Consider the following 24,812-nt stretch of genomic DNA (forward strand, 5'->3'; position numbering starts at 1 on the left):
AGGTTTTTTTGGTTGTTTTTTTTCCCCCTTTGGTACACAGCACAAAACCCAGCACAATCTGCAAAACTTATAAACTACTGGGGTTTGAAACCCCTTCTTTGCATGCTGCCGACACGGTCACAGCAACCTATACATTGATCTTATTCCAAAAGCACAGTGATCTTTATGCTGGAAGAATTCTAGTTCTGTGTGCCGTAGCATACACTGCAAAGGAAAAGAAAAAGCCTTTAGGAAAGGCATGTGCTGAACACACAAAATATGCAGGATGGAAAAAGACCAAATGTAATTAAAGCTTATATGAAATGAGACATTCCTATTTGCAGAGCTCTGGCTGCATTTCTCTGAGAAAGAATGCACAGAATTTCAAATCATGCTCTATTTAGACAATGTCAGAAGAAAAACACATTCCCCCCCCCTCCACACCCCTCAATCCCCCACCCCAAGACTCCAAAAGGCAAATCTCATCATCGGAACTAAGAGAGAAAAAGCAATCCAAAGAGACCGGTTTACATATTCCTTCCCAAACCAAGAAATCAAGTCTCTCCCTCTCCCGGCTAATAGCTTATAAATTCAGACTTTAAACAAAAGCACCACCAAAAAAAAAAATATATATAAAAAAGAAGAATCATCCTAATTCTCAAGCTTCCTACTTAGCACTGCCTCGCTTTTGATGATTTGTGCGGCTGTGTGTGCGTGCCTGTTTGAGAAATGGCGAGATAGGCTTAAAGTATTTTCCATTTCATCAAAGAGCATATATTACTTTCCTGGTTCGCTCCCGATGTTGGTTTTATGCCCACCCCTTTTCAATCTGCCCATGTCTGAGATGCACAGTGCAGGCGTACAATCATGAGCAGCTTACGACACTCAGTGAACACTGGGTGCCTCTGCATGCTCTAGCAACATACTGCTCAGCTGAAGGGAAGGGATTCTTGCTGTCTCTCTCTGCTCTAAGCATCACCTAACAAGCAAAGCGAACAAAGAATGGGAAATAAAGCGACCCTTAACCGGTCAGTGAATGAATGGTAACCTCTCTCTGGAGTAAAGGTTGTGCCGGTCAATGGTCGTTGCAAATGACGGACATTAAACAGATTGACAAATCCTGTGGAGTCGTTAGTAAAGAGTTTGGAGTTTTTTTCACGCCACAGTGTTAACTGCAGAGGAAAGGACAGAGGGAGAAGGAGAAGATCAAGCTCATGTACATAGTTCTGAAACTTGCAGGTCCTAGGAGGCAGCTCAAAAGCTAGCTGGACAAGCCTTTCGCTCGTTGAGCAGAAGCGAAGTGAGACATTGTGAGCTTGCCAGCCTTGCACAACATTGAAAGGGACTGAATTTGTAGCACAGAGGGGTCTTTTTTAGCTCTGCATATAATTAGTCCAAACACAAAGGAAGCAACTGAATGGAGGTTGTCACTCTCTGGAAAAGGGTGGGTAAGACACTTTTTAATTAAATTCTTTCATGAAGAAAGATTTTTTTTTTTTCCTTTGCTGCAGCATTTAACATGAACAAAATCACTATCATTTTACCTTTGAATGTCTGTGAACTTTAATGCTGCACAGCTCCTGCATGCTGTAAAGTGAAATATTTGCCTCTGTGTTTGTTCTGTTTGCTGTTTTGCTTTGGTTTTCGGGCTTTGTTTCGTTGGTTTGCTTTTTTTTTTTCCCCCCTTAAATAAAATATGATGTAGAATTTGAAAAGATTCAATGGACATTCTCAAGCATATTTGGAAATATTCTTGCTAATGGATTTCCTTCTTATTGGTCTCTGTTTAAACTGGCTGCTGAGGAAGCCCCCGGGGTTGATATTGTGTACGCTGGGTATCTTTTCTAAAATGCTTCCAGCTGTGAATAGTGGGTGTCCACAGCTCTGTCGGTGTGAGGGCAGGCTTTTGTACTGTGAATCACTGAATCTTACAGAGATGCCTCGCAACCTGTCGGGCATGATGGGCTTGTCTCTGCGGTACAACAGCCTTTCAGAGCTGCATGATGGACAGTTCACAGGGTTAATGCAGCTCACGTGGCTCTATCTGGATCACAATCACATTTGCTCAGTGGAGGGGAATGCCTTTCAAAAATTGCGGCGAGTTAAAGAGCTCACCCTGAGTTCCAACAAAATAACCCAACTGCCCAACACCACTTTCCGCCCCATGCCAAACTTGCGCAGTGTGGATTTATCTTACAACAATCTACAGTCTTTGGAGCCCGACCTGTTCCACGGGCTGAGGAAACTGACAACTTTGCACATGCGGTCGAACGCCATCAAGTTCGTGCCGGTGAGAATTTTTCAGGACTGTCGCAGCCTGAAGTTTCTGGACATAGGATACAATCAGTTAAAGAGCCTGGCTCGAAACTCTTTTGCGGGCTTGTTCAAACTCACTGAGCTGCACCTCGAGCACAATGACTTGGTGAAAGTGAATTTAGCCCATTTTCCCAGGCTCATCTCCCTGCACTCTCTCTGCTTGAGAAGGAATAAAGTTACCATCGTAGTAAACACCTTGGACTGGATATGGCAACTGGAAAAGATGGATCTCTCCGGCAACGAAATCGAATACATCGAACCTCACGTTTTCGAAAGTGTACCTCATCTCAAATCCCTGCAGCTGGACTCCAACCGGCTGACCTACATCGACTCCCGGGTCCTGGACTCCTGGAAGTCCCTCACTAGCATCAGCCTCTCCGCCAACGCCTGGGATTGCAGCCGGAACGTCTGCGCCCTGGCCTCCTGGCTGAGCAACTTCCAGGGTCGCTACGACAGCAACCTGCTCTGTGCCACCCCCGAGTACGCGCAGGGCGAGGATGTTTTGGACGCCGTGTACGCCTTCCACCTGTGCGAAGACGCAGACCCCACGAGCGTCAACACCTTCTCCCCGGTGACCAACAACAGCGACCAGACGCTCGGCTACGGCTCCGCCACCGCCACCTACGACGTGCCGGACAGCGGCGAGGACCGGACCACGTACGCCGTCACCATCACCATGCCCGGCGAGAACTCCGAGAACGCCGTGCAGATTCACAAGGTGGTGACGGGCACCATGGCACTGATTTTTTCCTTCCTCATCGTGGTTTTGGTGTTGTACGTCTCCTGGAAGTGCTTTCCAGCCGGCTTAAGGCAACTAAGACAGTGCTTTGTCACACAGCGCAGGAAGCAGAAGCAGAAACAGACCATGCACCAAATGGCTGCCATGTCAGCCCAGGAGTATTATGTTGATTACAAACCCAACCACATTGAGGGAGCCCTGGTGATCATTAATGAGTATGGATCTTGTTCCTGTCACCAGCAGCCAGCGAGGGAATGTGAGGTGTGATTTTCCTTGTGGGATTTAAACAGTGTGCAACCAAATAACAGCGTGCAGGCAGACAGTGGCACGGGGTGGGGGGGGTTGCTGGGCTTTGCTGGTGGTTTCTGACATGCACCTCTGCCCAAATTGTTAAGAGGGGCTGTCCCAGAGACTTGATATTTTAGCTTTATCGTGTCTTAAAAACCTTCAGGACAGCCAATCTTAAGGTTTCATATGCTAATACTCCCTTTGAAGATCTGTCAATATTCAGGAATCTGAGAGTGTAAAAAGGTACCAATTATTGATCTTTTGTAAACTAAAAAAAAAACTGTTTAAAATAAAAAAAAATAGCATTTACAGTTTTTACAGACTGGTGTATATTACATGAATGGTTCCCTGTATACAAAATGCAACAGTTTAACCTCTTTTTCTCTTCATGCTGAGTGTTGAAATGAAAGTCGAGGAGCAAAGAAGCCACGTAAAAGAGAAAGCTTAAAATTACCCATTGTAATTAGCACACATTCACGTCCATCATGTTGCTGAAGATATGAAGCATGACACTGGAATTCTATTTTTGTTAATGTGCTACCTGTAACTGGATGCCAGTACAACAAGGAGTCAGTGCACCTCAGAAAGGCTAAAGTTTTGACCCTGTCCCTGGGACAGGAATTCTGAGGGTTTTTAAGTACAGCTCACTTGTTAGTTGCTGCAAGATCCATAAAAACAGCATCAGAACCCTTAGAAGTATTTTGTATCAAAACTGATCATACTGCAAAGACTCCCTTAAAAAAAAAACAACCAACAAAACCCAAATGAGTGAAACACTGCCAAAATGTGCTCATCAGAAATATAAAAAAGACCAAAACCCCCACTAAATTTAAGGGCTTTTAATAGCTTTTCCCACTTTTATGCTTGTTTTGAGCTATGCCAAGAGCAGGGAACTTGTTCTGTGCCCTGTGGTGCCATGGTGAGTGGAGAAGAGCAAAAGCTATTTGGGTCTCAGTGATGCAACCTGTGTGTCTGAAGAGCAAAACCACCGTCAGGAGAAGATAGAGAGGTATTAGATCCTACTTCTGGGTCCTGTAGTAAACTGTTGGCAAAGCCCAGCTCATGTCCCTCCCTTCCACCAGCAGCCTTCACTAACAAAACAACCCTAAAAATCTCTGCAGAGGCTGAAAGCAGATGAACCCTCCTTACTAATGAGTGATAAATGGAATTGATGGATATAAAGCAGTGATTTCACGACGTAGAATCACGCAGCTGTTTTATCTGACTGCCCTTAAATAAAGGCTTCCTTTCTTTGTATTTTGGATTTTTCATTCCAGTATGTGAACAACTTGATCCTTTCACCAACTCCCCTCATACTAATTGATGGTGAGGGAGTTTTGTAACACCAGGCAGAGCATCTTGAAATTTTCTTCCTATGGCACTACATGGGAATAAAATGTTATGGATAATGAACTGGGTGACATTTCTATGCTCTGTACATGTTTCTCTATCCTCAGGTTACCACCAATAGAGGAACAATTGCAAAATCTTACATGTATTTTAATGTAATACAGGGTTTTTTTTCCCTTTTTTATAGCATCGAAGTGCCACCTACTCTTACAAGGCTACAGCAGGCTCATAGAGCAGAAAATAGGCACGGAATAAATCACTTGTTTTCCTGCACAGCAGGTTTTAGCCATTAATTTTGAGAGTAAAGAGTGACTTCTATATTTTTTTCTGACTGATACTATTTTAGTTAAGGAGTCAGAATTTATTTTCATCTATTTGATACATCTCATCTTCTGTAATATTAAATATGGCAAGAGCCTTTTAATCAAAATTTTTATTCAGTGAGACTATAATATCATCTGTGAAAGCAATGAGATTATGTACTGGGAGAGGACTGTTTCATAGAGAATTTAATGAAAATCAGCTGCTTTTTCACTAAAGCCACTGAAAATTCCCCCACAGTTTCAAACAAGCCAGCACTGTTAAAACCAGGCTTTTCTCTCTTTAAACAAATGCATATTTCTCTTCCTGTGCCTCAAATCCAGCAGGGCCTGATCCATCCTGAAACTCCCAAGTGACCTGAGGGGTTGAGTGTCCATGTACAAACCTAACAGGGAGGACAGAGAGAAAGTACAGACCCCCCTTGTCTTTTGGGTTGCCTGATCATGTTTAAGGTAAAAAATATTTGCCTAAATACATGCTAACTCAGGGCCAAGCTATATTTATTTTCCCCATTAAACCCTTCTCTGAAATCAGTAGGGAATTTAACTGTGAAAAATTGGCTCTCCAACTTTGAACTAGGCTATATGTTCCTCAAATCCACAAGGCAGCACTGCAGCCAGCAGGGCTGATTCCAACTAGTTGCCAGGATGCTTCCAAAAAATCAACTAACATCGTTAAAATATTGTATATATATATAAACTGGCTTTATTTCTATAATGACCCCCTGCTGCTATAAAGAAATGTATTAGTGCAGTCATGGCTTTGCCCCTGTAAATCTAAGACAAGACTGATACCAACAAACAATCATCCCGTGGTTGTATTTCAGTGTATTTTTAGCATATTTGTGGGTTGTATTTGAAACACACGAGTGATTGCACCCCTCTGGAGTTGTTCCTGCTGCTTATTGGTGTTAGCAACCTCCAGCCACGTTTGCAAAGACATGAGCAATCTTGCCTTTGGAATTTATTCACCTCTGTGCTTCATGCATCTTGCACTGACAGCTCAAGTAAACTGAGCAGAGCGTTTTCCTTTAAAGGTGCAGTGATTTCCTAAGTGGGAGCTGATTTCGGTGTTGCCTGTTGCCATTTCTCCTGAAGAGAGGTGATGACCAGCAATGACTTGCCACCCTGAGCAGGATGATGGATGGATGGATCCTCCACGTGGAGCACAGCCCTTATTAAAGGATGTGTTTCAAAATCTTCATGCAGAAATCTTTTCTGAGGGTAATCTCTTCTAGAGACAACCTCCTAGTGGTCCCCAGAGGACATCTGGAGATCCTGACACTCTCTGAATATTCACTGGTGAAAAGAGGGGTATCACTGCTGTTACCTGGCAGTACCACAGGGTGCCCACATCTAGTCTGAAAGTTTACATGAAATATATGTGGGTAATAAAGAAATAAAAGAGCCAGTATGTCATTTCAATCTAGCTATTGGAAATCCAGTTATTCATCCTGCTCCAGGCTATTTCCATTGGTATATATGGGAGTTATTATATTTGTGCTGCATTTATGGCAACTGCAGGGACAAATTTTCCCTAACTCTTTCTTCCAAATTTTGTGTTTAACAGCTGTCCAGAGATAAGTCATTCCCTCTCTTTGATGCCCTTATTCTGGCAATATTAAATGGCTCCAAACTCAAAAGGAATAGAAAAAAAGAAAAAAAAAGATGCTTTTGGGGTTAGTTGTGACAGTTTTGTCCAAGAGATGCTTGGGGAATATCAAAGGAAAGAAAATATTTTCAATATTCCCTTTCTAATGCTCTACTTAATAGGACTAATCTCCCTTTTATAACGAGGTAATTAGCATTATTTTCTTTATATTTAACTGTCTTTTTAAACACAAGACAGGGTGAAAGGCAAACAAAAGAACTACCTTTTTTGAGGCTGGTTAACAGTACCAGTGTTATAGATCTCTAACATGCAATCTCTTGCTGCTCACATCAATACCCACTCATAGTGCACCCAGTGCTGAAGGAACTGTTGCTGTGTATGCTCTGAATGTATATAAGGGATGATTTATTTTCCTTTCTGTCTTTTTCTTTCCTTCCTTTCTGTACTACTTAAAAAAAAAATAATTATATGAAACCACAGAATCAATGCTAATGTACCACATTCTGTTTCTGCCCTGAAAATATAAAATACAAAGATATTCTGTGTTAAAGCTGCAAATTCCCTCCTTTGCCATGCTGTCTGGGTACTGAAAGGGGTCAGACCAAGGGATGCCCCCTCCCTCTGTGGTCACAGCAATAGCTGAAGATGCAGCCCCTAGTTCAGAGCTGCCTTGCAAACCTGTGCCAGAGAAAGACCATTAACCATACCTAAGGATATTTTTGTATGCTTTAATATATTCTGTATATGTTTTTATGGCTAAGGCATCGAGGGGTAGTTGAAATGAGTCTGTTTGATCATTTTCTTCGGTTCTGATAAAAAAAACCCCAACAACTCATTTGCTATTCAGATGGACTAAATTTGTTCCTTGTGAGTGTCTCATTCTGCATTAAAAGCAAAAGTGCTCCCTGAATCCCTCTCCCTTCCCCCCCCCCCCAGCTTCTCCAATGGTATTCAGAGTGGCAACTAAGGAGTATTTAATGAGGAAGCTTATTTCTAATGCTATAACAGTAATAGCAGTAATAATAACGAAATTAAAAGGAGACAAAAGATAAAAGACTGGAGTAACAACAACTAAATCAGGATGTTACTGGATTCCTTTGCCTTTTTTTAAAGATGGTTAATCTAAAGAACTAGCACAGATGAAAAACCAAGACTGAGGGTGGGTGGAGAAAGCAGTTTTTAAAACTGTGCAAGCAGGGATGAAACAGCTTCTGCAAAGGAGGGTACAACACTAAATAGCTTCATTCAGCAGGAGAGAGAATAGGGAAGGGTGAAGGGATGGGATGAAAGGGAAGATGAGAACTGGTGAGGAGGCAAGGGGACCACTGTGCCCACATGGGAAATGAGACTTTTCAGTGCCTTCCCCTCCCACGTTAGGACTGTGGCAAGGACAACAGCAGAGATGTAAGAAGGATACCCAGCATCTCCTCTCTCCCTTTCCAAAGTCCCAGTCACACACACTCTCATCACAGAGGCACAGACAGACATGCTTCCCCAAACACACGTGCCCACAGCCCCGTCATTTCCTCTGCCACCTCCCTGTTCCCTGGGAGCACAATGTCCCCCTCATCCATCACTGTGTTTGCTGAACTCCAGTACTGTGCCTCTGCCACTGATTTTTTTTGGCTGGATTTCTTAGCTATCCTAGCCACAGTTCACCACAGGCTTTCTAAAAAAAAAAATCAGACTTTTCTACCCAAAATCTCTCTCTTTTTTTTTTGTTTGTTTGTTTTGTTTTTTAAGAAACCCTCCTCTAGAGAGATGGGTGATTTCGAGCTATCACAGATTCTCCTGCTGATTATATCTACACTCATATTCAGCTTTCATGTTCACAGCTATTATGACAAACAGATCTGAGATATTTTTGCTGTGTTCAATTTCCCATTATGCACCAAGGTTATGCTTTTCCTTGACCTGCTCAACCCAGTCTAATATTAACAAATTGAGCATTTACACGGGTTCCTTTCCAAGCATGTAGTTGATTAGGAATTTAGGAAATGCTGGTGATTTAAAGATTAACCTTTCATATAATTACTGACATAAACCAGCGCTATTAAGGTATTAGAAACAACTATTCAGAGCATATTCTCCATTAAAAAAAAACCAAAAAAAAAATCACATTTCGAGCCATGCGAAAGACTTTCCATACCAGCCAATTTTTACTTTTTTTTTTTTTTAACAGCAGAAAAACCTGGTGAAAGGAAAGGAGTAAGCACAGCCTACCTCTAAAGTTATGTAGAGGAAAGCAAAGCTATAAAAATAATACAGAAACCAAGCAACAGTCTTCTGCTGGCAAGACACAGCTTGTAATTGGGTGGGTGGCTGTGAAGAGCCGAGATGAATGCTGCAGAGCACTGTAATTTTATTGCACTGTGTCTGCTCTAAAGTGAATATATTTGCAATGGAATCTGTATTTCCCTGAGAACAAGGCAATTGTTTTTTGTTATAAAGATAACGTCACTTGTTGGCATTCAATTCAGACACAATTCTTCAGCCTTTAAAGCAATTACTGTTCTTATTTGCCTTTGCTGGGGGGGATAGTTGGAGGAAACAGTCAAATGGAACAAGCTGCACTGAAAGGAGTTGGAGCCTAAAGTCCCAGCTTTACATTACAAGAGAAGAAATCCAGTTTTTAAAATATACAGCAGCTTTTCACCCTTTCCTCCATTTCTCCTCTTCCTAAAAATCCAAATATGTAACATCACTTCTAGAAGTCAGAGAGTGGCTAAAGGATAACGTTACGAGCATCTGTGCTTGGCAAACAGCACTTACTATTCTGCTAGGGTACTTTTATTTTTTAAATCATTTCGCTGCTCTCATGTTCTTCACATCCTCACCAGACACAGTAACTACCACCAGGAAGATGTCTTTCAGCACGGGTGCTATGGGAACGTGACCAATTCCCTTCCACTTCTGAGCTAACAAAGACTCAATCCAAGATTTCAAAGGTGATAGGTAAGTAGAAAAATCTACTTCATCACTGAATTATCATTTTTAGCACAGCAGACTTCTCTGGCTGACATGGCCAGACACTAAACACAGTCGTTCTTTTATTATCAACTTTATCCTGGCCCTTTTTGCTGACGTGCCTTTCCCCTGATCACAAAACAGAGCACGGCACCAGAGGGAGGGCTAAAAATTGTATTTTCATTAAAGTCTCAATGTAAAAAAAATATGCATGGGCACATCAAATTGATTTAAGGGCTGATCTAGTGAAGGCAATGCAGCTTCTATACACAAATCTCCCTGTAGTAGCACACCTCTGTACCCTAGTGGTTACAGTAAGGTATAAGCAAACATCCTCTGATAGCTGGGGGACTCCAACTGAAAACAGATTTCTGAACACCTTTTAAAATATACACTTTCTAATTTTTATCCCTTCTCACCCATTCTCCCATCTCTCATTCCCAGAACCTCACAGGCAGGGTGAATCAAAAGCAAGAGGGGCAGGAAGAAGAGGAAAACCCTGAAAAGCCCAAACTAAGCTGCAAGAACAGTCCACAGCTACTGAATTCCAGAGGTTTTGGTTCTTTTCACAACTGTCAGCCCTTTGAAACACATCTGCTATCAACCCTCTTTGCAAGATGAGAGGCAAAGTGAGTTCCCAGGAGTAAACCTGGATCTGTCTCCATGGTTCAGTGCCTGTCTGACAGCCTGACTTGCTAAGAGAGCCTGGTAAATATTAAAGAATGTTAATAATAATGAGATAAACCACCTGGGGATTTTTCCCACCTTTTTTTTTTTTTAACTTGGCTCCATACTAAAGTTTATCTTGACAGAATCTGATCCAGATTATTTCCCAAAGCAATTTTTTTCAACAGCAAACAGAAATCTGTGCCTGCTGCTAAAAGGTTTGCTAAAGAGGCCACTGCATGTCAAATGTTTACCTTAATTTCATGTAAATGTCACTCCATATTGGACATTCTGTGTTTCTTTACCAGCATATGCAGCTGCCTCCACCTTCAAAATCCTTCCCCTTGTACCTCAGCTACCTTTACAAACAGCCCAGAACCTGCTGCTCCTGTCAGATCAAATTCCCAAACAACAACTAGATGTCATGAATTTATTATGTAATTGATGTACTCTAATAAATTGAATGTGAATTCTATGGCCTGAAAGACAAAGAAATCATGGAGACAGTAAAGGAATAGAAGGAATACATCTGACATACTCTCTATGGGGAAAAAAACCCCACAAAACAAAAACCACTCTGTGGGACAGTGCTGGAGGAGCTTGAGGAAGGTGGAGGGCACAGAGTATCAGCTGAAAAAAAAAGGTGAATTACATTTTTCATCAGCTGAAAAATAGGTGAATTACATAGCAGGAAGTCACTGCTAAAAAACAAAGCAAAAAACGGTAAAGGGGACAGTGCCCATAACAGATTAATCAGCAAGACTTGAGTGATAACCAACACAAGAGAATCTCAATAAGGGTTAACAAAGCTCTGTGGTGATACTTGATGACAAAATGAGTACATACTAACATGTATTTGCACTGGGAGAACAGCAATCCAGGAAGTCACATGGAACTAAACTCTGGGCTTATTCATTCCTCTGTCCATCTTTGCTCTGTCATGATGGGCTTTGTCGTATATTTTTAATTTTTTTTTGTTTTTTTACTTATTTATTGCTGTTATGCACAGAATTGGACCCACGGAGATTGTGTTTTTACTTTATGGGAAATATGCTGTTGTTTTTTTCAATGGGAGGCACTTCTAGTCTGAAGTAAACCTTATTGTATTGGTTTTGTATATCTATTTCCCTGATTTCAGAAACCTTTAGGGATTACATTAGGTTATTTTAGCTATTGGAATGAATATCTTCCCAAAAAGTTCCCTGAAGTAGTTTTATAAAGTTACACTGAGTCTCTTTCCTAATAAAAAAAGAGTTGAAAACTTTTTTCCCCCTGGTTATCTTTTCCCATTATGCAGGATACTCCAGCCCAAATCTGTCATTTTTCATTAGCAAAGGAGTCAAGTTATGTCTGTTAATGAACAGTCTTAATGAAGATTTGGTGAATAAGCCCTGGAAAATCAAACTCCAAACAAATACTAAAATCTACCTCAGATCTATTGTTTGCAGGTAATAGAAACTGGGAAATGAAAGAGAGTTTAAAGCAATAGGGCATTTAAAACAACAAATAGGGTCAACCCAATGGTGTTTATCAAGAAATTAAAAAAAGTCATGGAATTACAGAATGTTATGGGCTAGAAAAGACCTTAAAGCCCATCTCATTCCACCCCTGTGCCATGGGCAGGGACACCTTCCACTAGAAGAATTTGCTCAAGGCCTTATCCAGCCTGGCCTTGAACACTTCCAGGGATGGAAGGGCAGCCACAGCTCCTCTGGGCAGCTTATTCCAGTATCTCACTATCCATAACTAACTATAACTAAAAATAACTAAAATATACTGCAGTTCCCCTAGTTTAGAGTTGAGCAGAGCTGATCATAATAGACTGATAAGTCCTATCTCAGTAGCTGTTAATTTAATTTTGAGATTTATTAAGGTCTGTAACACCAGACAACAGGGATAAATTGATGGGTTGTCTGTAGAGTAGCATCATGCTTCTGTGATCAGCTGCACTCCTGAACTTTTGGATTAGCATAATAGTATTAACACGGTGGTATAAAGAACAGGCAACCTCATATTTGGACTTTCAAACAGCTTTTGACAAAATGCCTTTTAAAGATTTCAGTTTCCCATAAATAAGACAAGTTCCATGGTCATAGAAAACTAGATAAGCACCCAGAAATACAGTGGTCTTTTACTGAATACAGTGAAAAAAATGGGGCATAGTGTGGTCCCAAGGCCAGGGCTGCTGAATCATCCCAGCTATGATCAGGAAATAGATGGCATTTTGCAGATGAGAGATTATTTATATAGTGAAAATGAATGAAAATCATGAGGATGTGCAAAGGGACTTCCAAAGGCTGAAGTTTATATAAACTCTGATGGACAAAATTCTGAATTGTCTAATACAAAGCAAAAGACAAGGTATAAGGAAAAACTGTTCAGTTGTGCCCTGGTGATATAAGTTAGAGGAAACAACTGGACAACTGCCTTCCTGGGTATCGCATTAAAATCTCTGCTCAGTGTGCAGAGAGCAAAAAAAAAAAGGTGGAAAAAAGAAAAGTGGAATAACATCTCAAATGTACACGGAACGGAACAGCTCTCAAGAAATTAAATAGCTTGATATAAATCACTACTATGTCTTCAGCTGGAAAATCCTGTTAAGGATAAGTTAGGAAAGGATCTAAGTGCTAGATAAGGATAAACTACTGACAGGCAAAAGGATGAATGATTCAGGGAAGCACGTAAGTGAGGAGAGAGGCAAAGAAACCGGACCTACAACTGCAGCACGAGAACAAAATGTGGATCCACCCCCCCCTCTAGTGGCCAGTCCACACAGGGCTACCGCAAAAAATAATCCAAATCACTGGCAGTTGACTTCAAAACAAGCACACACACGTCTTTTTTTATTCCCCTTTCAGTTTTATGTTGCTTCCTAGTGTATTATTATTTTCCCTTCCTCATTAAACTGCCTGCTGTATTCCTGTGTTGTTTCTTGTCACCACTTAGTGCTGAAGCTGTTGTACAGGACAAGAATTTTTTTTGTGCAGTGCTTCCATTGGTCTGCAAGAAGAGAATACAGAGTGTGACGGGGGCCCATGCACATTCTAGCACCAGGAATAATCATAAATTAAAAAAACAAGCTTTGGAACTCATCGCAAAAGACATCACTGATACAAAAAATAGGCATTGAAAAAGGGAACAGTTGTACAGAAATGGGAACACGGAATTAATTTGGTACGTAGATCCCTAAAACTTTTTAGATTAAAAAATATTATTTTTCAGGAACAGCATCTGAGACAAGGCATATAACGCAGTGGAAATGGTATTTTTTATTTCCTAGTCATGGACCAGTCACTGAATTTCAGTGTTTCCAACCAACTCCCACAGCTACAGTCACCTGGAGAAACTTGGGCCAGGAGAACCCTTCACATCCCCATGTTCTGAATACACACAAGTTGTTCTTCTTCTGTCTCCTGTAGAAAGTTTGCTAAAACTGGAAGAATCCCCATTTTTACCAATTTCTCTGAATAATTCAATATTACAGACCATTTCCTGTTATTACCTTTTAACAATCCTACCCTAGGACCTTCTGAGGACTGAAGAGGTGAGATGCTGAGTTGGGGGGCACTGAGAGGTGCTGCTGGGGACTGAGAAGGAGCAGTGCTCTGTTTCTGGCTGGGATAACACCAAACACTTGGTTAGGACTGGATGTTTTGTTTAAGTTCTGTTTTCTACCAAGAAGAAAAAAAAAAACCAACAAACGTGGTGGCTTGAAACAGAAGTGAACATCCTTTGGTTGCAATTCCAGGGAGTCTACTACATTCTTAGGCTAATAAATTCCAGTGTACCAGGCTGTGGTTGTAGGGCAGATAAATTAGCAAGGCATTAAATTTATCTCTTGTAAAAATCTTTCCATCACTTCAATCTCTGCTTCAAATGTCACCTTTACTACTATTTTTTAAGGCATGGGTTAATTTATGTATCTAATACACCCTTATTATATAATATAACCCTTTCTACAAGTGATTTGCTACGAAATTACAATGTGTTTCTATTTGAGGCTTGTAACACACTGTGCACTTTTGTATGCATTTTAATAATTGAAGCAGGGTTACTGCCCTTCTGTAGATTATTCTGAAATTACCTGTTGACTATCTAAGGTGGTGCCTTGTTGTACTTTACAGATGGAGTTCAGAGCTTGCACTCTTATTTTAATAATTAATTTGTTAAATTGAAACTAAAGAAGACCACCACAAACAAGGCACAGTTTGAATTCTCACACTTTAAATTTAAAAAAAAACCCAAACATTTTCAACATGTCTTAATAATTTTACAGGGTTAAAAATAGCTAGAGGCAACAGATTACTCAAATTATTTGTATAGAATGATGTTTGCAATTTGCTCTTCCATTACAAAATGGTTTCATCACTGGCCCCAGCCAGAGGAAGTCTGACAGTCTATCTCTTATTGAGGCAATGCCAGACAATTGTATTCATCATGCCCACTGTCAAGAGAGTTTTAAGAATAAGAGCATAAGGAACTGTACAGACAACTTCAAAAAAGTAACAAAAGACACTTGAGCACTGTGGAGATGGGCACAAGTATCAGGGAAAGCTTACAGGGAAACCTAAAGGAAGCTGATACTCTGCTCACTATGGAGAGAAATCCAGACTGATCCACCAGGGATATCTATTTTTCCATCTGCACTTACAGAGAATCATATACATATTTCTGACAATTACAGAAGGCATTATAAGTGAGAGATCTGGAGTATTTGGCTGAGCACCTCGCACTGGGTGGGAATTTTTTACCTACTGGTTGATGCAATAATACACTTAGTTTTGTATAAGAAATTCATATTTTCATCCAACAACTTCTCAGTCTTACCCTGTCAAATATTTTTTTCCTATATTCCTCCTCACAGTAGACAAAAAGTAAACCCTGATTTTTAGCTGAAGAGCCAAAAGTTTCTACGTGTTGAAGAAAAGGGGTTTCTTCAGATTGACAGCTGAGTGTAATCAGTGATTTTCCTTGACTGTCATTATTGGGGTAAATTAAGTGTCAGGTTCCAGACTAATTCATCCTTTATTAATTAACAGTATCAACTTTTCTCTTTTCATTATAGATAACACATTTTACAGGGTACCAGAAGCAGTTTTCTATTACTGAAGTTATCTCAAAGGCTCTTCTCAAATATCTGCCATAATTTAAAAAAAAAAAAAAAAAAGAAACCAAACCCAAAAAACAGAAAACATTCAATCATAATTTTAATGATAGATCATTTCTCCCTTCACTAAAATGAAATCTTAAAAGCCATTTAATTAAACTGAATGATAACTGAATGACTTCAACCATGCAAAGAATTAAAACTAAGGCTGCTCTCTGCCCAGACACTAAAATGTGGTTTGACAATTATTTACCAGAAGGAAGGAAACATTAACAGAACATATTATTCTGAGTAGGCTATTCATATTTGTAAATAATAACTTACTTATAACTTCATTTATTTGCATTTTCAAGCACAAATTTTTACCTGTGTCTTTCTGTAACACTCAGGGTGACAAGAAGTTGTCAAGTGACCAAATGCTCTGAACATCAGCAAAGGGTAAAACCTCAAAGCAAGGTTCTGTCTGACACTCTCACCTCTTTTACTAAAAAAAAAAATAAAAAAGGACTAAATTTCATGCTTAAGTCCCCTGCTGAGCCTGACAAACCACTCCCCCTCTGTCATTAAACCAGCCCTGCCCCAGCTGCAGCTTTACAGTATAGACTATGTTCACCTGGACACATAAAGACAGTTTGCAGCCATCTGCAACACATCCTTGGAGCAATTTATTTTGCTTTTTAAACAGAGCACCTGTTTGCCCCCACCTCATAAGTTTTATCTGACCTACAGCTAACCTTGTGTGAGTTAGTTTTGCCCTTCCAGGAGTTAAAAAGAGAAAGTTTCTTTACATAGCAAATATGATTTGCTAAGTCTGTGCTGTGTGTGTTCTGTGCTTCCAGAGGATTAAAGAAGAAATTTTATCACGGAAAGAATAGGAAAATAGATTTGCAGATGTAGCAATCTTGTAAAGCCCAGAGTGCAGAAAAACACTCGCGCTACCATCAGGAAGGAAAAATCATTTCCCAAATTGTCCCAAGCCTCTTCCTACAGAGATTAAAAGGACAATGATGCACCTCCTACGTGACTCCTTTCAGCTGCTTGTAACAACAGAGCAGCTCCAGTTCCATTCCTGTGATTAGGCTCAGGATTATTTCACGCCTCTCTCTTGGTTCCTATATTTGTCAGTGTTAGGCATTTTTTGCAAGGTGAACACAAGTTATTTTATTCAGAGGTGTGACGAAAAAAAAAAGAACTGGTCCTTGATGCATTAGTCAGGTTTCCATCACTACGAAGGAAAGCATCAATTGGGATGAAAACTCTAGAAATCACTTTCTTTTTTTTTTTGACATTCTTGCCAACTACATAATTACGCCCCAAATGATTTTGTGCCAGGTGGTTTGGCTAACAGATGGAATGGTGTATTTGTTCACTCTTCACAAACCAAGCTCCTTTCAAAAACTGTGAGCCAGAAGTATCTAAATTATTGACTGACAGTTACAAATGCCTAATAATTAATTTAACTCTAGCTACAAATTGCAGTGAGTCCTGTGAGCACTATAGAAAATATGCGATACTCTCTTTACAGTAACATTTTTTAAATCAGATAAAAATATTGGTGTGAAATGATGCACTGCAGACAAAAGAGCTCTGGTATGACACATCTTAGGAATGTTTAAAGCAGGATACCTTACACAAAAGGCATTGATGGGCTTGAGAGATGGACCCCTGAGAACCTCAGGAAGTTCAACAAGGCCAAAGACAAGGTCCTGCACCTGAGCCAGGGCAATGCCAAGCACAAGTACTGGCTGAGGGCAGAATGGATCAAGAGCAGCCCTGGGGAGAAGGACTTGGGAGTGCTGGTGGACAAGAAGCTCAACACATCCCCTGTGTCCTGGGCTGCTCCCACAGCGTGGGCAGCAGGGAAGGGGGGGATTCTGCCCCTCTACCCCCTCAGGTGAGATTCCACCTGCAGAGCTGCCTCCAGCCCTGGGGTTCCCAACACAGGAAGGACGTGGAGCTGTTGGAGCAAGTCCAGAGAAGGCTCTGGATGATCAGAGGGATGGAGCAGCTCTGCTGTGAGGAAAGGCTGAGAGAGTTGGAATTGTTCAGCCTGGAGAAGAGAAGGCTCCAGGCTGACCACCTTAAGCACCTTCCAGTACCTAAAGGGGCTCCAAGAGAGCTGGAGAGGGACTATTCACAAGAGCTTGGAGGGACAGGACAAGGGGGAATGGATTCAAACTGACAAAGGGCAGGGTTATGTTAGATATCAGGAAGAAATTCTTCCCTGTGAGGGTGGTGAGACCCTGGCACAGGTTGCCCAGAGAAGCTGTGGCTGCCCCATCCCTGGAAATGTCCAAGGCCAGGTTGGACAGGGCTTGGAGCAACCTGGTCTGGTAGAAGGTGTCCCTGTCCACGGCAGGGGGTTGGAACAAGATGGTTTTTAAGGTCCCTTCCAACCCAAACCATTCCATGACAATGACAAAAATTGCTCCTAAAAGATTATTTTTCACAACCCCAAATCACCAAAGGCTTAGTAAAACGAACTAGGGGTTATGACCAGTCCTAACAAATGCAGTCAGGCTCAGAAGACTCCTCCCAGACAACATATACTCTGTATAACCACCATTAATGCAGACAGTAAATCCAGAATGGTCCGAAGGTGCTGGACTTGGAGCACACATGCAGATTAAACTGTGCTGAGGATGCAGGGCAGGCATTTCAAATTGATGAATAGCACATGTCATCAGTCATTTTCAAGCAAGGAACAGGCTGGATTTTCTGCTCCTGTGCTGTGAAGGTACAAGAACTCTAGGGCAGAGCTGACCCTCCCCCATTAAACACTTCCCTAAACATCTACAAACATCACCAATTTCCCTGCTCATGTAATGACCCTCATCATAATCCCAGGAAGCTGAGGGGAACAACAGATACATTTCCCACCCAACCCTCCTATGGGAAAATAGTAATTAATTAAAAAAAAAAACAAACAAAAAACAACAGAAAATGAGAAAAGCTTTTTGTCATAGTATATTAATATCACTACTTCTGCTATCACAGAGCTGTGCCAGAAACACTGATTTAACAGGCACTGCAAAAGCAATTACCATGCAAATAATATTAGCCAGCAATTTATTATTTTTTTAGTAAAGTCCTTGTTTTGGCTAGCAGACCACAGTAACAGATTCCAATAAAACTGAGTAATTGAAAGAAATTGCAAGTGTCTAAATAGCTGTGACACCAAACATATGAAGTAACAGTTCTCAGCCTGGCCTATTGGTCCGCTTGTGATTTCAAATATGGACAACCTGGGGAGCCAACAAAGGAACAGCCTACACAGCAAAAAGAGAGCACTGAAGAGAAAGACAGATACTCAGTAAAAGTCTCTTTTACTGGTGACATTAGCAAAAGCACAATGGAGAATAACATAGAGTGGTTTAAGCCACTTAAGAAATAGCATTCCTGCCTCAAATCCTACTGTTGCCCCTGGTTTTCTTCATAAGAAACACATTATTTGGAGTAAGTCTGTCATTTTTTAAGCAATATACATTCATCTATTTATATCACAGGACTGGAAACTTGCTTAGATTCACTGAAATGTTAAGCTTCGTGTTCAGCTTTAGAAGTTGTCAGTCGATGTTCTTGCCTTGAACTGATCAGAGGAAATATGATTTTACTTTAAATCACCTAATTTTTGTGTTCTTCATGTGACTACCAGAAAATGAACCAAGTTGCTTAACTCACACCAGAGCTCTGTGACATTCACGAAATTAAGGAAACTGCATATTACAAGATGCAAAATATTTAATTCCCATACAAAACAGCTACTGACAGCTGTGTACTCAGAGACAAGATAACAAGAGTTAAATGATGCCTCCTAGGAAATTTGGGACCAGAAAACATGTCACAGTCAAGTCTGTCATCCCTGGAAAGACCTTTGAATATCATCATATATGCACACACTTCATAAGCAGGGCCAGCAGAAGCCAGAAAGGTCACTGGAAATGACCATAAAAATGCCAACAGCAAAACAGATAAAAAATTTTTACACAAATCTTTCTGACTGTTTCAGACAGTGAAAACCTCATCATAATTCCAGCACTCAGTTCACTACAGGACTCAATCAAGAAGTAAGGTAAGGGTATTGGGAAGCTCTTATGTTGTGTAATGTTTATGAACAAGCTCAGAGCCTGTTACTGAATCCATCTTAATGTAAGTGAACAAAAATACACAGAAAAGAACATGCCTTCTTTGAAATAATCTTTTACAGTCTTTATATCTCTAGTAATCTTAATGATCTTAATTATTGTTAATCTCTTAATTATCTTAACCTTATCTTACAAGATACCTCTGCTGGTTTGATAATTGAACTAATAATTTAGTATTTTGCCATCGAAATCTGCCTCATTTCCTCATCAGTTCGTCAGGAGAATGGCAGCTGACATCACAAAATCAGGCAGGAACACATTTGGCATTTGCCACAAACCTATATCAAGATACACAGTCTTGACTCTCCAGCTTTGCCAAGGAGTGGGAGTATTCACAGGCGAAGATCCCAGTTTTAGACACAGGAGTTTTAAATACAGTATTGGTGGTTAATAAAGCACTAACTCCCTACACCTAATACTCCTAATTTAATGCTCAGCGTCAAAGCTTGTATGTATTTTCACAAACTGGTGCATCATATTGCTGGACTGATTCTGTCACTGTTCTTTCAGACATGATATTTTTTGGTGTAGCACTCAGCGCCATCAGCATTGCTGTTTCCATTTAAAATAAACAGCAGGACGTCTCCTTATCCAAACAGGGATCAACTGCTGTGTTATCCCAGGGAATGGAGGTTGGCCTAGAAATGCTGTGGCAATAAAGCCTGAAATCACAATATCTGCAGGTGAACTGATTCCACTCCTCACCACAGGAGCCTCGGAGGAAGCCAAGCTAATTGTGCATAAACGGGAGCTCAGTCACAATCCTCCTGTTCCGTGCAGGTTTTCTGAGCCAACGGGTTATTTCTAGACCTGTCCTGAGAAGCTGGTAGCTCAGCTCAGTTAATTTCAAAGCCTGGTTCTACCACAGGGATTTAAAAGATTGACTTTTACTCCAGTACCACGGAGAAACCACAACTTCTGTGGTTACACAGCTTCTTCCCTTCGCCTCGCTCTGCAGATGGAGCTTGGCTCTGATGATGCTGATTAAACTGGAGCACGTCTGGATGGATCCTGAGAAAGATTTTTCTTTTTTGTCACTACATCAAGGGCTTGCTTAAATCTCATACCAATCTTTAATTCTCACCTATCAATACAGAGCTCCTAAATAACCTTGTTGTCTTGTTTCACTGTCAGTGGAAACTTCTGTTAGTGCTTGACAGCTAATACAACATAAACACAGATGATTAGACCACTCCCTTAAAACTCTGTGAAAGAGGCTGTTTGTAGCATAAAGAGATTTGAAACTAATGTGTCAATGCCATCAAAAAAGAAAAAAATAAAAATAAAAAGTTCCTGTTTTATTTCTGCCATGGTAACTGCAGGTCTTGATTCTCAGATCACAGTCTGGGTAATCCAGAAGGTTTCCACTCCTCTAGTGATGTTACAGCCTTCATTTTTCTGGAAGCTTCTGCTGAATTTGTGTACTCAGCCTGCTGGCTTCAGATTTTTCAGAGGCAAAGGAAGTTTCTCCAGAATTATGTTAGCAAGGGAGTATCAGCTCATCCCAGATAACTGGAGGATTCTTGGGAGTGTGAAGCCAGGGATACAGACACAACATTTCCTCTATTGCATGGATAGAAAATGAATTCTCTCCTATTTCAGAGCCAAGAAGGAACAGTCTCGATCCCACAAGGACACAAACATCCCACCAGAGAGGACAGCAGCACCAGAGAGGACAGTAATTTGCTCAAAGAGACTTTGAACAGCTACTTCCAGAAACAGCCATAACTTTGGCAGTAAATTCCACTAAAATAACTGAAATCACCTCTAGCAAGGTCCTTTATCTCTGGCTGATTGTGCAATACAGGTTTCCCCATCAGGGCTCAGGAACTCTAAATTCACATCCTACTTCAGAGTAATTTCCTCAAGTAGCTAAGTAATGTCATTTGAAAATATAGATTTGCTTAATGTCAGAAAAGAAAAAAGAATTCCTTGTAATAAGGTACTGCCACCATCACCTCAAATGGTTGACTTAAAGTTAATTGAGCACTTTCAATTTAGGCTGGTCTCACCAGCCAGCAGAAGAGCATCAGATGATATTCATGGGATAAGGAACTCTATTCTAGACAAACATGGCTCTGAAAAATGACTCAAGGTTTTCAAGTCTTTTGCAAGGGAAAATGTTCTCCTCCTCTATGTCTAAGCAGGGTAAAATAAGAAGTAATCAGCTCAAATTGCAAAAAAAGAGATTTGGATTCCATATTAGAAAGTATTTTCTAACTGTAAATACAGTTCAGCACAGAAGATGAAATAATTTTTCTTTGTGCCCAGAATTTTGGCATTTTAGTCCCTTATTGCAACTGAACTGTATCAGGGCTCTTCCAAATGACTGTCCGCATTATATTGCTTTTTTAGAGACAAGAACGTTTTGCGTTTCACTACGAAAAATTAAGACCTTCTTCACTTACTGCCATCCCATAAATTTTCTTAATTTAAACTTACCTACACACACAAATATCAAAGTGAAATATATACGTGTGTGTGTGTGTGTGTGTGTGTGTGTTCACAAGTTTCTGACAGCGCGCAAACCGACACGTAACGAAATCATCAAAAATCATCAAGCTGGATTAAGGGAATTGTCAGGGAACATGTAACCTTTACACTGAGGCTGGTGTGCAGAAATCCCTACGCCTGGATCCCGAGGTGTGAAATTCCTGGGTGGCCACCAGCCCTGGAGCAGGTCCGTGGGCAGCTGCAGCGAGAATCTCACGGCAGGGTCAGATCTGGAAGGGGGTGTCACTCGGAGAAGCACAAGCTCACACTTCTCCTTGCAAGTGCATCCACATATTGTCACTAACACAGCCTGGATAGACTTAACACCTCTTGTCTTCAGGTTAGTGGAAATTCCTGTTGACTTCACAGCACAGGCAGATCAGTGCTTAGTGAATTTTAAAATAAAGTGTAAGTTTGAGACAGAAGCAAGGGTATATGCTGTTAGCTTTATTCTATTTCCATATTGATGCCTATAGATTTTTTGATTTTTAGCTTTTTGTAGATTTTAGAAGTAGCTGTATTATATCCCTCACCCTTTAGCACAGTAGTTTACACATTCCCCAACCCCTGTTACCCCATTCCATGCTCCCCATGTCAATATCCCCTGAATTCCAGCAAAAATGTTTAGTCTCTTGTCAAAGTAGGCCCATTTTGTTTAGAGAACGCTTGTATCTTGGCCTGAACTGCAAAAGTACAGTCAAGGACTGGGTGAATTCATGCTCCCTGTACCCCAAAGAAGATGATGAAGAAGTGGTCCCAAAAAACCCCCAGCCCCAATTCCCAGGGGGCGGGATGGGGGTGGATCAGGGCAAAAGCCACAGGGTGGAAGCATCTAGGATTGGACAGACAATATTCTAAACTGTAACATCTGTACAGAGGGGGAGGCCTGTGTCTTGTAATCTCATGCCTCAGAGGCACAAATTAAAACCCTTTCCTTATCTCACCTCCAAAACTAAATTGCCTCGGAGTTTTTTTCTCTCTGAATTTTCTTTAGGCTACATTATTTTACGTATAACATAAAGGCAGGGTAGGAAAGGGATGTAAATCCCTGGGTTTATTTTATTAAGCTACTAGTTTATAAATTGGACTATTTCTGATCCCTGCTTTTTTACAGTTGCCTTTCGTTTCAAGAATATTTTTTCTTTTAGTTTAAAGAAGAAAGACTGCCAGAAGAAAGAATGGGTATCACTAACTAACTCAGTTTTTTCATACTGAGAGGAAGACTAAAATTTTAACAATTCCGAATGGGTTTGACAACAGGAGTAAAGAACATTTTAATTCAAAGATGTCTTTATACATTCACTTTCTAAAATATTGTATCCAAGTGTATTAAATATTGTTTTTAGCAGCTAAAATGACAGAAAAAAAATAATGGAAAACATTTTAAAAAGCGATTTAGCTCACTTGCCTGCAAAAAGTCAAAATCAATTGGATCATTCTTGACAAATGTGGCTATTATCAAAACCCTGCACTGATAAGGATTTTGCAGCAACCTCAGGCAATATCCTTCTGTGCTGAACTCTCTTTACTCCTATTACACTGTCCTTAATTCTAATCTAGACCTTCCCTGCTGCAATGTTATCCCAGAACTACTTCTCCTGTCCAGCAGGGAAATAAAACTTGTTTATTCTATTCCACTTTGCAGCAGCATTTTTCATAGTTCAGGACCTGGAGGAAAAATGGGCACAATTTTCACTTCTCCAGACAAAACCCCAGCTCACTCAGTCTTCTCTCATCAGTTGTACTTTTTCCACGTCTTTGACCATTATTTTTACTTTCCTTTTCAATCAGACTTCATCTTTCCTAAAGTCTGTACTCTGAATTGACACAGTATTCAGCAAAGGTCTTATGAATGTACTGAGGTAAAATACATCCTGCTTATACCTGGCTGGCCTAGGAACAGATTATGCTGCACTATAACTCACCCACATCCTTTTCTAAAGAATCACTGCACCCTAAATAAGTTGTGTCTCTTTATAAAATGCATATTTTTTTATGTAAAGGTATGAGGGAAGAAAATCAAGGAAACATTTAGGATAAACAGAGAGCTGGAGCACCTCTCCTAGCAGAACATACTGGGATAGCTGGGGGTGTTCACCTGGAGAAGAGAAGGCTCCAGGGAGGCTTCCAGTACCTAAAGGGGTTCCAAGAGAGCTGGAGAGGGACTTGGGACAAGGAATGGAGTAAGAAAACAAGGGGGAATGGCTTCCCACTGCCAGAGGGCAGGGTTGGATGGGATATTGGGAAGAAATTGCCCAGAGAAGCTGTGGCTGCCCCATCCCTGGAAGTGTTAAAGCCAGGTTGGACAGGGCTTGGAGCAACCTGGGCTAGTGGAAGATGTCCCTGCCCATGGCAGGGGGTTGGAATTGGATGATCTTTGAGGTTCCCTTCAAGCCAAACCACTGTGTGATTCTATGATTTTGCTTTTTAATGAATAAATATTGAAACTCTGCATATCTGTGCTTACTAGTAATTAAAAATAAAAATAACTTTTTTTTTCTTCTCACTCTAGTCTGTTTTGTTTAATACCTCCATTGCATTCATAAAGTTCAGTTCTGTTAATACTGTGTATACACAAAACTACACCCTTTTAAGGAATCACTTTTCTTTGAGTGAAGTAGCTCATTCATCTAAACTGACCACACACAAATACACAGGCACAAGCAGAGTAGTTAATTTATATGCCTATTTCAGCCAGTCACTTAACCATATCCTGAACCAGAGATACACTTTACACTGACCTAAAACTGGGAATAATCCTTTCAATATAAAATAATAAATCCTTCCTCTCATAATCTGCAGTTTTGAAATGCACCACATTGAAAACACT

At 40.6% G+C, this 24,812-nt stretch overlaps 2 protein-coding genes across 16 annotated transcripts in view; one reads left to right on the forward strand and one right to left on the reverse strand.

Moving 5' to 3' along the window:
• The window catches only part of CTNNA2 (catenin alpha 2), a 463,212-nt gene that overhangs the window by 154,833 nt on the left and 283,567 nt on the right, over positions 1 to 24,812 (reverse strand). Inside the window, exon 1 of one of the 15 annotated variants that reach the window (XM_051798207.1) lies at positions 2,577 to 2,629. The exons of 12 other annotated variants lie outside the window; for them this stretch is intronic. The gene's annotated coding sequence lies outside the window, so the exon portion shown is untranslated. Of the gene's footprint in view, positions 1 to 650; positions 725 to 760; positions 780 to 2,576; positions 2,630 to 24,812 lie in introns of those variants that run through there. 2 more of the 15 variants (XM_051798205.1, XM_051798206.1) reach the window with 2 other exon arrangements.
• Positions 831 to 3,636, forward strand: LRRTM1 (leucine rich repeat transmembrane neuronal 1). Its single transcript, XM_051798221.1, has one exon. It carries the CDS (start codon positions 1,739 to 1,741, stop codon positions 3,299 to 3,301), a length of 1,563 nt encoding a protein of 520 aa, XP_051654181.1. The 5' UTR covers positions 831 to 1,738; the 3' UTR covers positions 3,302 to 3,636.

This window comes from Manacus candei, unplaced genomic scaffold (assembly GCF_025592945.1).
Source record: "Manacus candei isolate 608988 ecotype Guabito, Panama unplaced genomic scaffold, ASM2559294v1 h1tg000048l, whole genome shotgun sequence".
In the NCBI taxonomy this organism is placed as follows: domain Eukaryota; kingdom Metazoa; phylum Chordata; class Aves; order Passeriformes; family Pipridae; genus Manacus; species Manacus candei.